Source organism: Dama dama, chromosome 29 (genome assembly GCF_033118175.1).
Source record: "Dama dama isolate Ldn47 chromosome 29, ASM3311817v1, whole genome shotgun sequence".
Lineage (NCBI taxonomy): Eukaryota > Metazoa > Chordata > Mammalia > Artiodactyla > Cervidae > Dama > Dama dama.
Window position 1 is genome coordinate 26,007,386 of NC_083709.1, and position 18,894 is coordinate 26,026,279.

At 41.5% G+C, this 18,894-nt stretch overlaps 1 protein-coding gene across 3 annotated transcripts in view; it reads right to left on the reverse strand.

Moving 5' to 3' along the window:
* TEK (TEK receptor tyrosine kinase) overlaps nucleotides 1-18,894 on the reverse strand; it is a 104,886-nt gene that overhangs the window by 19,162 nt on the left and 66,830 nt on the right. For all 3 annotated transcript variants that reach the window (XM_061132263.1, XM_061132264.1, XM_061132265.1), the window contains exons 9-13: nucleotides 17,884-18,028; nucleotides 11,104-11,265; nucleotides 8,802-8,936; nucleotides 4,302-4,589; nucleotides 2,002-2,301 (exon numbers count right to left, since the gene is read on the reverse strand). In XM_061132263.1, the coding sequence (XP_060988246.1) occupies nucleotides 2,002-2,301; nucleotides 4,302-4,589; nucleotides 8,802-8,936; nucleotides 11,104-11,265; nucleotides 17,884-18,028 (1,030 nt within the window). The remainder of the gene's footprint in view (nucleotides 1-2,001; nucleotides 2,302-4,301; nucleotides 4,590-8,801; nucleotides 8,937-11,103; nucleotides 11,266-17,883; nucleotides 18,029-18,894) is intronic.

An 18,894-nucleotide genomic window follows, 5' to 3' on the forward strand; every position in this document is an offset into this window, starting at 1 on the left:
ATACCCCGATGCTGGGAAAGATTGAAGGCAGGAGGAGAAGGGGACGACAGAGGATGAGATGGCTGGATGGCATCACTGACTCGATGGATGTGAGTTTGACCAAGTTCCAGGAGTTGGTTATGGACAGGGAAGCCTGGCCTGCTACAGTCCCCGGGGTCACAAAGAGTTGGACATGACTGAGTGACTGAACTGAACTGATGTTAATCACTAATTGTTGCCCTTCATTCAACTTTCATTTCCAAGTACAGGCCCAAGCAGATGAATATTATCTCATAATAGTGAGAATGACTAAATACATCTATCACTTTGGGAAAGTGACTAAACCTCCCTGAACAATTTCCCCACCTAGAAAAGCTTGCAAGCTCTATGATGCTAAGAGCACAGAATCTGTAAGATACTTTGATTTGGGTTTTTCTGGTTTTAAAGAGCTGAAAATAACCTGAGAATACCAATGGGAGAAGCAAAGAAGGACGCAAAGAAGAGAAAAAACAGAAAAACTATGAATTTAGGGCTTAGGTCAAAATGGACTATTAAAGACTACGGTTTAACTCTTCCACTTCTTTTCCTTGCCTAAATTAAAATACAATTAAATTCAATGTATTTTTATAAAAAGCAGCATGTAGAGCATGATCTCATCTAACAATTATTCTTTTTATTAGCTATCTTTCCTTCTATTTCCATGCATGTGTACATAAAGAGATGTCTGAAATGGGATGGTGAGGATTTTTAGTTTTGTTACATCTTGTTTTTAAATTTTTCTCTTTGTATTTTATTTATAGCTTGGATTTAGGGCCTGTATGTGTTTTATGAAAACACAAGTAATTATAGAAATGATGCATCTATTAAGAGTGTCATCTGAAAACTATGATTCTCTGTAATTTACAGACTCAACATTCCTTGGATATTTCAAACATATTCTAAAAAATCAGCACTGAAAACAGAGCTTATTGGATTTAATTTCTTAAGCCCTAGGTAGCCCTCAAAAGAACCAAGAAGTTTTTAGTGCTATGATACTTTCTGTAAAAATAGGCTGGTCTGAATTATAAATTTGCAAAAAATCACCATTTCCCTCTAAAGTCCCTCTAGCTACATTCCCTTGAACAAGCTGTACAGTGCAGAGGGAGAGGAAATGCAATTTCAGACTAATCTCAAAGGGAAGTCTCCCAGAAGCTGCAACCCTTCCCACCTGTGATGTCCTTGTTCACTAATTACATTCAACAGGTTTTACCAGCCACAAACACTGGCGAGGATTAAGAGGTACAGCCGTCCAGTTATGAAATAAAGAAACCACAGGGATATAATATACAGCATATAGAATATAGCCAATAATAACTTTGGAGACAGAGAATTACTAGCCTTACTGTGGTGATCATTCATAATATATGCAAATGTCAAATCCCTACATAGTGCCCTCAAAACTGACATAATATTGCACATCAACTGTATTTCAATTTAAAAAATCACAGACACTGGTCCTCTTGTGCTTGGCACTGAAGGATCTCCGTCTCAAAGAGCTTATTCTCTCTGAGGTAGGGGTTAGTGATGGACACAGAGCCATCATAACCTGGATCTAAAAAGTAAAAGAAAACTCAGAATAGCATAGTGTCACCCAAGTTAAAAGAAGAGTTCATTTTGAGAAAGAATGGAGTGCGGTTCCTGGAGCCTCCCACTGAAGCACTGCATAGGCCTTCCTCCAATAAGCTGGATCCTTAGTCTTCTTTTTCCACAGAATCACATTCAGATTCCTCAGACCCTCAACTGCTAGATGGGGCGTGCTAATGGGCTGAGTTCATTTAAGGCTTAATAATAGAAATGGATCAACAGGGTATCCCTCCAAGGGGCATTTTCAGCTTAAGGACCTCTTTAGAGATGGTGATCCCTATTAAGGACAAGGCTATTGTATCACAAGATGTGAATATGGAGTAAATATCTTAAAACAGTGGGACTTTTCTGATACTCCCCAGAAATAATAATATGTAAATACCTGACTACTCTACCAACCTTGAGATTCAGAAAGAGTCATCAGTTCATGAGAAGAGGTTGGATTGCTTGAGCCTATATTGTTCTCTGCAAAGATGTCCACCTGGTAAGCTGTTTGGGGCTCAAGGCCCTTGAGTTGATACTGGGTGATGGTGGCATTCTTGATCTTCACGTCAATGTGCTGGTCTTCATTCTTGCCCTGAACCTTGTAACGGATGATAATAGCAGAAATAGAATAGCCATCCAGGATCGTCCAAGAGATCACAGCCGAAGAGTCTGTGATGTTGGAAATCTTGATGTTTTCTGGTTGAGGAGGAACAACTAGAAATTTAAAAAACAAAAACATATTTTCCTTAAGATGCATTACCATCTCTTTGACTATTATGCTTTTGAGAGAGAGTGAATGTCGGCCCATAAACCATGAATGGCTACTAAGTGTTATTTCTGATGGTAACTCCAGTTTGTGGTGGATTCAACACAGACTTGACAACATGGCCACATATGGGAAACTGGCAACACATACAAATCACATATTTGCCATCCTTCCACTGAATTAAGACCTCAGAAATTCTGTTACTCCACAAACTGATATTTTACTGTTCTTGATGCTGAGGAAAACAAAAATTATGACAGCTGACATTTATATAGGCCTTTTCATATTGTAACTCATTGACTCCACATAACAATCTTACTGTTAGTATTGAGGCCTGGAGACATTAAGTGACTTGGCCACGGTTACACAGCTTTTAAGAAATAGATTCAACTAGAAGAAATAAGGATTCCTATTAGTTTGCAATTAGCCACCAGCCCATAGGAACTATCCTTGTTAAGCACTTGTTAGAAAATATGTTAAGCACTTAGTAGACACGTACAAAAAGCAAGATGAAGCGTATGCATGCATCTACACACTTACAGGTATACTTAATGTATTAAAATTATACGACATTGAATGGAAAGATATATATCAAACATAATCTTGATTTAACAAACAGAATTTTGGTTGTCTCTGGGGAGACAGGGAGAGAATTAGAGTAGGGATGATGATCAAAGAGGATTTTGATATATCTGTATCGTGGAATTACTTTCACAAAAAAGGCTGAAAGCAAAGATGGCAAGATGTTAACGGTTGTTAATTCTGGGTTGTAGAAATGTAGATTTTTTTGTATTATTCTCTGTACTGGCCTATAACTTCTAATTGTCATAGGATTTTTTTAAAGATGAAGAAGACATGCCTAAACACTGACAAAATGGTTGAGACTTCCACGTTATTGATACAAGAAGGGATTGGTTGGAGAAACCCAGAGCCAGTTTGTACACCTGTTACTGGGGAAGTGGAGACTCAGCTGCAGAAGAGAACTCAGACTCTACTCTGGCAGTTGACAAGAGACCACAGGATCCTAGTGTTAGTGATAGTTGGTGTGACCAGAAACATCTGGTCTTTGCAAGGACTCTGAAGTGCACAGACAGTTCTATGGCAGCAAATCAAATAGAACTCTCTGGTTCCTGATGAAAAAGCTTTCAAGACTACAAAGGAACCCTAGAAGTTCCAACTAATTTTTAATGGACACTCTGAAATTGAGAAGAGCCTGAAGAACAGTTTGAGAGAAAAGTTGTTTCATTACTCTCAAATATATACTGTAATGCTAAGGATTATCTGTTTTGCAGATTTTCAAGCAAAGTTCCTTGGCTTTTAAGATTAGGAGAGATCTCTCTGTAATGAATCACCATCTGCTTAATAAATAACTCCATTGAAAGGAAAGGTAGGGATCCCTAGTGGTCCAGAGGTTAAGAATCCTCATGCCAATGCAGGGGACACAGGTTCAATCCCTGCTCTGGGAAGATCCCACATGCCGTGGAGCAACTAGGCCTGTGTGCCACAACTACTGTCCATATGCCACAACTACTGAAGCCGGCAAGCCCTGAGAGAGCCTGCTCTCCAACAAGAGAAGCCTTCACAATAAGAAGCCCACACACTGCAACTAGAGGGTAGCCCCTGCTCAGTGAAACTAGACAAAGCCTACGCACAGCCACAAAGACCCAGTAGAGCCGAAAATAAACAAACTTTTTTTAAAAAAAGGAAAGGTAAATCGTAGGACAGTCCTGCCTGAATTATTGTCAGTCCAAACATATGGAGCATTCATAGATACTGCAGGTCACTAAAATAATTTGAGGTGTTGGGGGGAGGGCACTCATTGGCCTCCACTTACAACTAACTACCTGTCATGGTTTCTAAGAAGCAGACTTGAAGTGATGGGAGCTAAATCTAAGTGGCGGCCACCAAGCATCATTCAGGCAAGGCTGGGGCAGCATAAGTTACTTACTGTCGCTAAGGGTCCAAGCGATGAGATCTTCGCTCCATTCCCCCTGGGCCTTGGTGTTGACTCTGGCTCGGACTATGTACTGCTCCCTGGGGTGCAAGTTGTTAAGCAGCACTGAAGTCAAGTTGCCTGGCACTTTAATATTCTGCTGATCACTATTCATTTGCACAGATCTCCTCTCGACTTCAACATAAAAGTCATCTTCTGAGCTTGGGAATATGGGTTGCCAGGTCAAATTTAGAGTGGTCTGACTCTTTGGTAGGAGACTGAGACCTCTTGGAGGAGGAAGACCTAGGAGAAACCAGAAGGATCATCGTTTTTATATGAAGTGAAGCTAACAACAGCCCCAAAGGACAACCTTGGCTTCTAGAATAATATACAAGCTAGCAAAGAAACAGCTGCTAGCAGCCATGAAATACTTTTTTTTCCTACCAAAATAGCAAAAGCTTTAAAATATTAATGTGTAGTTTCAGTAACTGTAAGACAAAAATACAACCCCTCTGAAGGACAACTTGGGAATATTTTTCAAGAGCCTTAGAAATGATCATATACTTTGTATAATCTGACTACCAGGGATTTATCCTGAAGAAATAACTCAAAGGAAGCAAAAAGGCTAAGGACATGAAGATGTCCCTTACAACATTATTTATAATAACAAACAATCATAAGAAACCTAAATGCTCAAAGTAGGGAAATGCTTTAATAAATTATGATATAACCATCCAAGGGATTAAAGCATTATTATGAAAAGTAGAGAAGCCCCTCCAAAACTTTTAACACATGAGAAATACTCTAATTTCCACTTGGGAAAAGTCATGTCTACCATTGGTGAAAGAGGAAGGAAACTGAAAAAGTTGGAAACACTGGATTTGCCAAGGTTGTGGGGTTGCAGGTGAGCATTCAGTGTTTCTGTTCCCATTTTGAGCAATATGTTTTAAAGCAATTTCAGGGTTACATCCCCTTAGCAGGGACAATTTCACATGTGACAACACAGCCTGGCAGGGCCAGGCTCTGATCACATCAAGGTTTGGCTCTGACCACAGGCTGTGTGGCCATAATTACCCCCAAGAACCTGGGTCACCAGAGAGGTAACTGAATGGAAACAACTTGAGTTGTGAAATCAAAGAGGCAGAAGCATGCCCCTTTAGTTCCATGACCTTAGGAAAATTTATGTAGCATGAAATAAAAACACTCACCTTCCAGACTCAGGAGAAGAATTGAGACAATGGAGGTGAAAATGCTTGGAAGGTGTTAGGGGTTCCATCAACATTTTCTCCCTCCCTTCCTTCCTACCTTATGTTGTGTCAATGGACAGAGAAGGAATCTGCAAGTTTTCAACTAATAACAGCACACTGATATTTTAAACTCCAGATATAAAATATTTTCAAAACATAAGAATAGGGATCCTCTCCTCATGCATTTTCAGTGGGGACATTACTGCCCCTAAGGGGGCAAAAATTGGTCCTTGGGGTATGAGAAAATTTTAGATAATTACGATGGTTTATGAAGGACCACAATATATAAACAAATTTATGATATTAAAATTCATGGCAGAAGAGACATCAAAACAAAACAGAGATGGTGTCTTAAGGACAAAACTATCTAAGAAGCTCTTTAGAGGGTTATAATTAATAAAAATAATATAAAGAAGTGGAAACAAATGAATGTATATATAACAATCACTTTGCTGTACCCCTGAACTAACACCACATTGTAAATCAACTATACTCCAATAAAATGAAAAAATAAAAATAAAAAAATAAAGTAAGAAGGCTGAGAAACTTGGTCAGAGGTGACAGGAAGTGTCTATTTCCACTCCTCAGGAGAGGGACCCTCACTAACAGCTTTGACCACCCATAGACGAGAGAGAACCAGCAATCAGGTCTGCCACCTGCTTGGCACTATGCTACAGGTCTCGTTGGTCTTTTCTCCATAACCTTTGCAAATTGCGAGAGGTGCCATCACCTCACTTTGCTCTTCTCTAAAGTTCCAAAATAAGCCACCTGGAATGGCCAGGCAGGCTTATAACAACACAACAGAGGGAAAGAGGGCTGATGGTGTAGAGCAAACATGCAAACCTTCTAAGCCTGCGCCTCATACAGAGGAGCAGCCCCATAAATGGTCGTTTCCTCTTTCCCCTCCCTTTGAGAGCAGGGCTCACCCGTCACCCCTCCCTACCTGCCCTCTTTCTGCCTGTGTTCAGAGTGTGTCCTGTCCCCTCCCCTCCTGGCCTTCCCGGCCTTTGCCACTCAGTCAACACACTTATAAATAGGGTGACTGCCAAATGAATTTAAAAACAAACATCAGCAAAACTCAAATGATGGGAAAAGATGAACCTTTAAGAATTCCCTTCCCACCCACCCCTGAGAACTACTTTGAAATATTCCAAGAGACCTCTGAATACATCCTGGCTGGAACATATTCTGAGAGCTGAAGACAGCACACTGTGGGTCTGTTAAGTGTTTTATGTTCTGTTCCATAAATACTTTCCATCTGAGTCAGATTGTGCCCTTCCCCTTTTGATTCATCAGCACTGGCCTAGGAGAGAATAAGCTGCCGTTTGCTTCATAGCAGCAACCTGATGACATTTCAGGGGCCCTTTGCATCACAGTCATGGAGGTGCCTTTTATCCTCTAAATCATATGTGGTTTCCAGGGTTATTTGCTTTTTAAGATTTTTTTTTTTTTCTAATGTGGGCCATTTTTAAAGTCTTTATTGAATTTGTTACAATATTGGTTCTGTTTTATGTTTTGGTTTCTTGGCTGCAAGGCAAGGGGATTTTTACCTCCCTGACCAGAGATCGAACACACACCCCCTGCGTTGGAAGGCAAAGTCTTAAGCACTGGACTGCCAGGGAAGTCCCTGCCAGTGTTTTTGGTGTTTCTACCTGGTGGGTTCCCGGGAAGCCACCTCTTACTTGTACAATGCTTCTACAAGCATCAGAGCAGCTCCTGAGTTTCATCTGGTTCATTAACGATGCTGCCGGTCAGATGGATACTAGGTGGGGGGTGTGGAGGGAAGAGTGTATGAGGAATACACAACCTTTGCAGAAGAGCTTTATGCTCTTCCTAGTTTCTCACTAAAGCATCCCATATCCTTCTGCCTTTAGTAAATGGATGAAAACTAGGAAAACTCATCAATCGGGAAAGGATTTGGTGCCTTTGGGCTCCAGGTTTAAAAAAAAAAAAAAGGTTAATAATAACTGGAGAAACAGAAAGGGATCAAGTCTGAAGATCTAGTATGATGATGAAGAATCTGACACATCACCATAGCCAAGTTATTAACCACTCTGGGACTCTACTTTTCAATCTATAAAATGGGAAAGATGACAATTCTAAGAATTAAATAAATGTGAACCTGAAACTGTAGAGCACTGACCAAGAGGTAGTAACAGAATGGTTACACACAAGGCACATTAAACACTAAAGAGGACGTTACAAGGACTCACTCAGACATTTCAGAGGCGGGGAACTGGGTAGCAGAAAGCTGGAGTTCAGGCTAGCATCAAGGAAATTTCACAAATTCAGAGGCTCCGCAGTTTACATAGTAGAAGACTGATAGCTATTGACTGACATTGATCCATCAAGAAATAGTGCTACACTTAGAATGTGTAAACTTAAGACCACAGCATCATACACCACTGGAGAACTTATTAGAAATGCAGATTCTTAAGCCCCATTCCCACTCCAAACCTTCTGAATCTGAAACCGTGGAGGCAAAGCCCAGAAATTTGTTTTAATAAGCTGGGCAGATGATTCTGAGGGAAAATAATGTTTGAGAACCATTGATTTAGAAACACAGAGGTAGAGACTTCCCTGGCGGTCCAGTGGTTAGGACCCTGCACTTCCACTGCAGGGGGCATGGGTTCGATGCTTAGTCCAGGAAGTAAGGGGATCTAAGATCCTGCATGCCATGCCATGAGAGAAACAGGGCGGCATATATCATATGGCTCAAGGAATAAAGGAAATAGGATGGGGAAATGGAGGGATAGAGCATAGGACTAATTGAAAAGCCTTTCAATCTATTTGATGTGTTCACCATGTGTGTGAATGACTTTGAAAAGCTAGAAATTATAAACACACTGGGATTTCTGGAGTATGTATGCAGCAAGAGCTTGGCCTGGGCCCTTAAGATGGAAACAGGAAGCTGGTGGTAAAATTCAGGAGCCGAGACTGAACACAGTTGCTACAAAGTAAATCCCAAGTCCTCAGGGATGTCCCTGCCTTCCTGAAGGCTCATCTGCTTCCTTCTCTGTCCCTGTGGATCACTCTAGCCCCTTCCCGCAGGGAGACAGACCAGGAGAGCAGCCCAAATAAAGGGCTGGCTTGGCTCCAAGTCTCTAGCCTTCCTGTCACTTTCCCACCCATTCAAAAGCAAACCCCTTCCACCACCCTTCCCACCCACCCGCTCACCCACCACCACCCTTCCTGGTCTTCCTTCCTCTTTCCCCTTCCTCCCCCACCCACCCAGCTCCTGAATAAATGCCTGTTTGCTTCAGCTGACCGATGGAAGCTGTGGTGAACCTCCTCACAGGGCCAGGATGGCCTTCTCCACCCTCTCCACGCCGGACCAGCTGCACGCAGAGCTCGTATTCCGTCCGAGGTTCCAAATAGTTGAGGGTAACAATCTCATTTGTCACTGAGAAGAGGGAAAGTCCAGGAAACTTAAGTTGGCAATCTTTTACATTCTTTAAACTGGAATGCTGTTATTGTGATGGGAACTAATATTTGGTTTTTAAAAATACAATGTCTGAGTGGAACAGAGAGGCAATTCCATCTTCAGGGTCTCAGTGTCCCTGCTATAAAAGAAAACAAGGCTTTTTCGTGTAAGTATCTCTGTGCCACTCATACATTTCTGCTCCAGTGTTTCTGTATTTTCATTTGTAGAGTAAAATCAAGCACATCTTAACTATAGGGAATATCAATCAGATTTAGGAGGAAAAACTCAATTAGAATAATATAAAATAACTTAACGTCTACTGTTTTCAAGCGCAAACAGTGATTTTAATCAAGCTATCAAGAGAAAAGATTCTTTGTAGGTTTGCTTACACTAATCAGACAACAAATTTGTAATAGTCATGTCATAATAAATAAAGGGTTCTGAAGTATTTGAAAATACCTCCCAGAAACAAATGACATGTGCTTCTTTTCTTCTGAGCTATCTGCATGAATATTGCAAAGGTAGATTGTTGCCTTACCACATGATAAAGTCAGTAAGGAAAAATACTGGACTGTGTTTAAGGGTTTTTAGAAGACCTCTTTGTGGATGTCCATAAAGAAATGATGGAGTATCAATATCTTTTTTTTTTTTTTTTAAGTTGCTTTTTCAAAAGACCTAGCCATTGTCAATAGAAACAACAGTCCAGCAAATCAGACTTATGCTCTTGGGATTCTGAATTTTGGATGAAAAGAAAGTGAAGAGTTCCGTAATACTACCATGACTTATTCAATGTACTCAGGTCAGCTAGTATTATTAAGCCCCAAACCTTCATTTTCTTCTTTTTTGGTAACTTCCTTGATTATATGAGCTTAGTCGCTCAGTCGTGTCCGACTCTTTGCAACCCTTTGGACTGTAGCCTGTCAGGCTCCTCAGTCCATGGGATTTCCCAGGCAAGAATACTGGAGCAGGTTGCTATTTCCATCTCCAGGGAATCTTCCAGACCCAGGGATAGAACTAGTGTCTCTGGTGTCTCCTTCATTGCAGTCACGGGTAGAGGGCCCTTTTAGGAATTCATGGGCATAGTGAGACTAGAGTATTGATGGAGGTTTGTATGTTCCCTACAAGTGTGGCTGTGGCATGTCTCATGATAAGATGGCACAATTTAAGCAGCTGGGTCAATAGATGGTGCTCAGCTTTAAAAAAAAAAAAAAGTGCTATTACATCATCATGCAACAAGCAGGACTGTAATTTGTGTTTCAAAGTAAATTTAACTTAAAATAAATAAATGTAACTGTTTTCATGAACGTTTGACAGTTTATTACATTTGGGGCTTTTGCTTTCAAAAGTTGGGGACAGGCCTGTACCCCCACCTCCCCTTACCCCAGTTCAGTCTGCCACAGCCCAAATTCCTCCCCAAATTTCTGTGAGTTAGGAGACTGCAGACAGGGCAAACTCAAATAAGAAAAAAAAAAAAAACAAAAACACAAAAATCTTGGTTCAGTAGGAACAGCTGACTCATTGGAAAAGACCCTGATGCTGGTCAAGATTGAAGGCAGGAGAAGAGGGTTGACAAAAGAGGAGATGGTTGGATGGCATCACTGATTCAATGGACGTGAACTTGAGCAAACTCTGGGAGATGGTGAGGGGCAGGGAAGCCTGGTGTGCTGCCGTCCACGGGGTCGGGAAGAGGCGGACACGGCTTGGCGGCCGGACAGCAACAGTACCAACAATCAGCCCTCAGATGTAAGCAGATCACGTCTCTGCCTTTCCAGTGGGTCCTGGACTTCCCTGTTACCATATTCATAGCATAAACATGTGTCTTTCACCATGACCAAGCAAGACAGAGTAAAAATGGGACTGGATCCAGAGAAACCTGGACAGGAAGTACTGATGAAGATAGCAGCTCCTGACACAGGCTGCTTCTGCATCCCATTTTACATCATGACTTTCAGAAAGGCAGACCCAGAACTCAGAGGAGCCATCACCCCGCCACTCTCTCCTGAATACTCCAAAGTAGAATCCACCACCACAGCCCCTAGCTTGGGATGGAGGGTTGAGATTGAGAGAGAGGATATCTACATTTGGGGACAAATTTCTTTTCCTGGTGTCCCATCTCTCGCTGGAGCATTTCCTTGCCAAACCTTACCTTGAATATGCCGCCAAGCCTCATAGTGATTAACAGGTTTGTATAGAAGCTTCTTGGATTTGATTGGTCCATCCCCAAAGTAAGGCTCAGAGCTGATGTTGATGACAGCAAAGTTGTGTCCAGTGTCGATCACGTTTGGGGCATTCAAGGGCTTTGGAAGAACTAAATAAAATGTCAAGAATCAGATCAGTCCTTACATTTGGGGTTTTTACCGCTGTTCTGAGATGGGGTAGTGGATAAGTGCCTTTACATTCCCAACAAAGCCCTCTTCGAGTTCTCTGATCAGATTCAATGCACTTACCTGCTCTGTGATCTGGTTTTGCTCTCACCCCTCCAACCTACCATCCACAGAATGCTTTCTTAAAGAATGAGCATTCCTCTGATCAAGAGTTTTCCATGCGTTCCCATTATATTTCGAATGAAATCTGAAATTCATACCATGACCTACCAGGCCTTGCACAATAGTGCCCCTGCCGCCTCTTTAGCTCCCTCATCCTCTCATCCAATACCCTTCAGTCCCAGTGACCTTTCAGTTCATTCAACTAACAATGCACCAGGCTCCTTTCTGTCTCAGATTTTTTTTTTTTTTTTCTGTCTCAGATTTTTGACTGATACTATTCTCCTGCAAGGAATGCACCAGACCTCCCACGATTCTGCAGTAAACGCTTACTCATCATTCAACTTGCAGCTCTGATGTGACCTCCTCCCAGTGTCTATCCCCAAACCTTGGTTAGACTCACTTGCCACACACTTCCACAGATCTTCTCCTTCACTGTAATTTTCAGAATTCATTATTCTTTGCGTGATTATTTAATATCAATCATCCTACTAGACCACCAGGCTATGTCTGTCTGTCTCTCTCTGCTTAGAGCAACATAAATGTATTATCTTATAGCTCTGGAGGTCAGAAATCAGAGGTCTCTGGGGGTCAGTAGTTAGTCTCACTGGGCTAAGATCAAGGTGTTAACAGGGCTGTGTTCCTTTCTATGGGCTGTAGGGGATAATTTGTTTTCTTCTTTTCAGCTTCTTAAAAAACACCTGTATTCCTTGACTCATGGTCCCTTCGTCCATCTTCAAAGACAACAAACTCATGTCTCTCTGACCTTTCTTCCATTGTGACATCTCTTTCTGACAGTCTTTAAAGACTCCTGTGATTAGAATGGGTCCACCTAGAGAATCAGGTGGCTCAAATGGTAAAGAATCTGCCTGCAGGAGACCCAGGTTTGATTGCTGGGTCAGGAAGCTCCCCTGGAGAAGAGAATGCCTACCCACTCCTGTATTCTTGCCTGGAGAATTCCATGGACAGAGGAGTCTGGCAGGCTACAGTCCATGAGGTCACAAAGAGTCGGTCATGAGTAAGGAACTGAGCACATCTATATAATCCAGAATGAGGTCCCCATCTCAAAGACCATGTATTCTCAAAGGGACTGAAATAGTACCCCCAACAAAGTAAAAATTGGTTCTTGATGAAAGAAAACATTCGTAGATATTTTAATAGTTTTTAGCCCCCATAAGGGGCATGGTATATAAACAGATGTACAGTATGTTTACCATGTGAAGCAACTTCTGGTTTGAAAGGAAAGGATGTCTTGTCAGGCTGTCAGTATCCTGTTTACCCAATTATAGAAGTAGCTCAACTTGCTTTGAGTCTTACTGAACTCGCGTGAGTTAAGAAGTCCACCAGACTCCTGGGGCATGGAGAACACGTATGGGAATGGGGTGGCCAAGAAAGGAGGCAGACTGTGAATCTGTCTCTTCTGCTCATGCACAAGCTCCACGGTGTCACTGGACTTCTCTTATGAATTTCAAAGATAAAATTTCAAGTTGAAAACAGCAGAAACTTAAACCAAGTGTAGGGCCCTGTGTGGACAGGTCATAAGCCCATGAAGCCAGCCCTGCACATCACCCTTGCTGTATGAGGGGAGCGTTGCAGTATTTAGAGATGGGGGGGCGCCTTTAAAGAGGTAATTGTAATTCAGTTACAGTGAGGGCTATAGTCATTGCTAATCCCATATGATGGCTGTCCTCATTACTGTGTTACTCAGTCGTGTCCGACTCTTTGTGACCTCATGGACTATAGCCAGTCAGGCTTCTCTGTCCATGGAATTCTCCAGGCAAGAATACTGGAGTGGGTAGCCATACCCTTCTCCAGGGGATCTTCCCAACCCAGGGATCAAACCCTGGTCTCCTGAGTTGCTGGTGGATTCTTTACCATCTGGGCTGCCAGGGAGGCCCTCATAAGAGGATCAAATTACCACACACACACACACACACACACACACACACACAAAGGAAAGACCCTGAGAAGATACAGGGAGAATATAGCTATCTACAAGCCAAGAAGCAAAGCCTCAGAAGTAAGTAACCCTGCCAACACGTTGATCTCAGATCAATGTAAGATTACACTGATCACCTAGCCTCCAGAACATTGAGAAAATTAATTTCTGTTGTTTAAGCCACTCAGTCTAGAGTACTTTGCTACCGCAGCCCTAGAAACCTATTACATATGAATATAACACAAACTACTTATTCTTTCTAATGCCGATGCATATTTGGACTATTAGGAATAAAACTCCTTAGAACATTCTTGAAGATTGTTTAACAAATGCACTGATTTCTTTTGAGCATAAACTTAGCTGTAGAATGTCATCACAGGGTAGGTGTATGCTTAGCTTTAGTATATATTGCCAGTTTCCCAGTGGTTGTTCTAATTTGTACTCTGGGAGGAAAGTCTAGTATAGTCAACCTTCTATATGCAGGTTCTGCATCTAGAAAAAAAAACTCCAGAAAGTTCTAAAAGGCAAAACTTGAAATTTTCCATGTGCCAGCAACTATTTACAAAATATTTATATTATAGTTACAACTATTTACATAGCATTTACATTGTATTAGGTGTTACAGTACCAAATTCTATATACACCATTTTTTCTCCCGTACACACATACCAGAGGTATAAATTAGGCAGAGTAAGGGAATATTCAAATTGCTAGCATCACATTGTTAAATACAAGAAAGGTTACTTGAACATGAGTGTTCTGATACCATGACAGACGAAATGATAATGTAGATGTCTACTAAGTGACTAATGAGTGGGATACATGGGATGAAGGGAAGACACACATCCCAGGCAGGATGGAGTGGAACAGTGTGAGATTTCATCACGCTACTCAGAACAGTACACAATTTAAAAATTACATATTGTTTATTTCTGGAATTTTCCATTTAGTGTTTTGAGCTTCAGTTGACCATGGGTAACTGAAACCATGGAAAGTGAAACCACAGCTGGGGGGTGGCTATTGTTTAAGGAATCTAGAGATGATTTAAACCGTACAGGAGGCTATGTGCAGGTTGTATGCAAATACTACACCATTTTATAAAAGGGACTTGAGCATCCGTGGAGTTTGGTATCCAAAGAGGTCTTAGAACCAATCCCCTACAAATACTGAAAGAGATCTGTATCTCTGTATCTTTTAAAATATTATGATTAAAGACATTGCTTAATTTACCTACTTGCAATTTTCCATTTTGAGGATACCAGTCAGTATGACAGTGAAGAGGCATCAGTGACTTAGAACTAGAGATATTTCAATGGACTGATGTTGCGTGCTATGCCTTATTTAAAAAATAAAAATTAGAATCAGTGACTCTTCTGAAACTTAGCAACATGGTTTGTTTTTGAACTTATTATTTACTTTCCATGGACAGCAAATATTCCAAAAATAACATAATTTGTCTTGTCTGCATATCATTTCCTTTCTTCCAAGAACAAGTATGATGTAAGAAATTATTTTGATTGTGTTAATGTTCTACTGAATAAAATAGATCCAGGCTTTTCCAGTAATCAAAAAAAAATGTTAAAGATTCTGAGGTTGTTTCTGTGGGTTCTCAGGGCAGAGAATCTAACTCTATGAGGCTCTATTTATGTTACTATTGTTACTGACCTTTTTTTAAAACAAGATTATGTTCTGGGTATTTACTTTCATTGACAGAAATTACCTCTAGGATCACCCAAAGATTCCTAATCAAGTAGTGAAGTAGGTTACATACACATCACCTTCAGTTATCTTGCTTCCTTATCTGTAACAGGAGAGACTAAGAAAGCAAAATGATCTAGAAATGATGATGCAGGGTTGGACCAGGTTCAAAACTGAGATTGGCTGTTCACGAGATGGGCTACCTTAGGCAAGTCGCCTAAACCTCTGAACCTAGTTCTGGACTGATCAAGAGGGGATAACAATACTATTGTGCCTGGTCTTTATAAAAATGAAGTAAGATAGGACTTCCCTGGTGTCCAGTGCCTATGACTCTGCACTCCCAAAGCAAGAGGCCTGGGATCAATCCTTGGTCAGGGAACTAGATCCCACATGCCACAACTAAAGATCCTGCCTGCCACAACTAAGACCTGGCGAAGCCAAATAAATAAATACAATGAATATTTTTAAAATAATAAGATGAATGAAGCATTTAGTCCAATGCCTTTCTAGAATACATACCACAGAGTTATTAGGTGATTTTGTATAAATACATTCAAAAGTAACTTTCAAATTTAAAATTTGTATTATATCTCTGTACAACAACCAAGGGAACTTGGATTTACTTCCACTCTATTCCTTCCCATCAAGCCTCAAATGTACACAAATCCACTTGGAATAATTCTGAATTTTGAAATACTATTTCATAGTAGGAAGAATATTCAGAACTCTGAATATATGAGAAAATCATTCATGTTCACTGTATAGCATAGCCTGGGCTTCATACTAAGTGAGTAGTCTGCAAATTAAGATTCTCTAACTTCTCTGTAGTGAATCGGAAGTCAAGACAATGATGAAGTTAAACTTTCTACAAAAATAGAATCACTACCAGAATTGTGCCAGGTGCAATTACACTACTTAACAATCTCACAATCACCCTGAGTGGCAGATAAACTAAGCTTTATTTACAAATAAAGAAAGGTTCAGACAGGTCACCTAGAGCCAGACATCCTAGAATGTGAAGTCAAGTGGGCCTTAGAAAGCATCACTACGAACAAAGCTAGTGGAGGTGATGGTATTCCAGTTGAGCTGTTTCAAATCCTAAAAGATGCTGTGAAAGTGCTGCACTCAATATGCCAGCAAATTTGGAAAACGCAACAGTGGCCACAGGACTGGAAAAGATCAGTTTTCATTCCAATCCCAAAGAAAGGCAATGCCAAAGACTGCTCAAACTGCCGCACAATAGTCCTCATCTCACATGCTAGCAAACTAATACTCAAAATTCTCCAAGCTAGGCTTCAACAGTATGTGAACTGTGAACTTCCAGATGTTCAAGCTGGATTTAGAAAAGGCAAAGGAACCAGAGATCAAATTGCCAACATCTGCTGGATCATTGAAAAAGCAAGAGTTGTTTCCAGAACAACATCTACTTCTGCTTTATTGGCTATGCCAAAGCCTTTGACTGTGTGGGTCACAACAAATTGTGGAAAATTCTTCAAGAGATGAGAATACCAGACCACCTGACCTGCTCCTGAGAAATCTGTATACAGGTCAAGAAGCAACAGTTAGAAGTGGACATGGAACAACAGACTGGTTCCAAATCGGAAAAGGAGTACGTCAAGGCTGTATATTGTCACCCTACTTATTTAACTTATATGCAGAGTACATCTGGAGAAGGCAATGGCAACCCACTCCAGTACTCTTGCCTGGAAAATCCCATGGACAGAGGAGTCTGGTGGGCTGCCGTCTATGGGATCGCACAAAGTCAGACACGACTGAAGTGACTTAGCAGCAGCAGCAGCAGCAGAACTAAAGAGCCTCTTGATGAAAGAGGAGAGTGAAAAAGTTGGCTTAAAACTCAGCTTTCAGAAAACTAAGATCATGGCATCTGGTCCCATCACTTCCTGGCAAATAGATGGGGAAACAATGGAAACAGTGACAGACTTTATTTATGGGGGTCAAAATCACTGCAGATGGTGACTGCAGCCATGAAATTAAAAGATGCTTACTCCTTGGAAGAAAAGTTATGACCAACCTAGACAGCATATTAAAAAGCAGAGACATTACTTTGCTAACAAAGGTCCGAATAGTCAAAGCTATGGTTTTCCCAGTAGTCATGGATGTAAGAAATGGACTATAAAGAAAACTGAGCACCAAAGAATTGATGCCTTTGAACTGTGGTTTTGGAGAAGACTCTTGAGAGTCCTTTGGACTGCAAGGAGATCCAACCAGTCCATCCTAAAGGGAATCAGTCCAGAATATTCACTGGAAGGACTGATGCTGAAGCTGAAACTCCAGTACTTAGGCCACCTCATGCAAAGAGCTGACTCATTTGAAAAGACCCTGATGCTGGGAAAGATTGAGGGTGGGAGGAGAAGGGGACGACAGAGGATGGCATCACCGCCTCAATGGACAGGAGTTTGAGGAAACTCCGGGAGTTGGCGATGGACAGGGAGGTCTGGCGTGCTGCAGTCCACGGGGTCGCAAACAGCTGGACACAACTGAGTGACTGAACTGAACTGGACAGAGAGGTCAAATTCATTTGCCATTCAAAGCCACACCCAAGTTTACTAGCTGTCAGCCATAAAAATTAAACCCAGGGCTATGTAATTCCAAAGGTCATAAACTTAATCCCTCCTTTCCATATCAACGCACGTAATTTTTTTTTGCTTAAGGCTTAGTATCCTGGAGAACATCCAAAAGACATTTTAGTGGTCAGAGGGCATTTCTATCTAAAGGCAGCACCCAGCAATACATAAATGCAGAACCATCAAGGATACAATCTCTTCCCCTGGAAAATGGAGCTTACCTTTAACAGAAATGTTGAAAGGCTTTTCCACCATCCCGGCCACTGTGTTCACACTGCAGACCCAGACTCCTGAGTCAGGGGGCAGGATCCGGTTGATGGTGAAGGTAGCCACAGAGAGATGACCCGTGTGGTTAAAGTCTTTTGGCTGGAAAGGTCAAATACAAAAAATAAAAAAGAAGCTTCTGCAGAGGTATAAACACAAAGGTTCATAACACTGACCCCATCTCATTGTTAAATAAGTTTTCTAGGAGAGATTAAGAAGATCAGTCCAATGCTTGTATAAGCATTGGCTTATTTCCAAAGCTATTGTAGTAACCCTGCAAGTTTATGTTGGATTGACGCCCTTGCAGATCCTGCTGTTGTAGTTGTGTGTTTGGGAGTATGGGATAAACACTTCCAAGCAAAAAGTCTAATTCCTTCTAAACTGCTTCTGGTAACATTTGTTCCTTTCTGGTCCAAGGCAGTGATGGCTGGGTGAAAAGACAAAATGGCTTCTGAAGTGTTTGAGAGGCTGCTGAGTATGGTATTATGGAAAAAGTCAAGGCTCTGAAAACACGTGGGCCTGAGTCCACATCTCAGCTCTGCCAATTTTGGCCAATTCCTTGGGCTTCCCTGGTGGCTCAGATAGTAAAGAATCTGCCTGCAGTGCAGGAGACCAGGTTTGATTCCAAGCTTAGGACAATCCCCTGGAGAAGGGAATGGCAACCTACTCTAGCATTCTTGCCTAGAGAATTCCATGGACAGAGGAGCCTGGTGGGCTACCATCCATGGGGTCACAAAGAGTTGGACACGACTGAGTGATTCTCACTTTCTTTAGTTATTTAACTTCACCCAACCAGTTTCCACTTCTGCAAACTAACTAACTAATGTTAAGTGAGGCGTGTGTAGTGTGGTCAGCCCTCACTAGAAGGTAGCTGTGACTAGGACAGGCCAAAAAGATTTTAGAAGCTGTCAGTTGGCTCCTACTACACCTAGTGGGTTGTTGCAATGGAACCAGGAACATCTGATGTG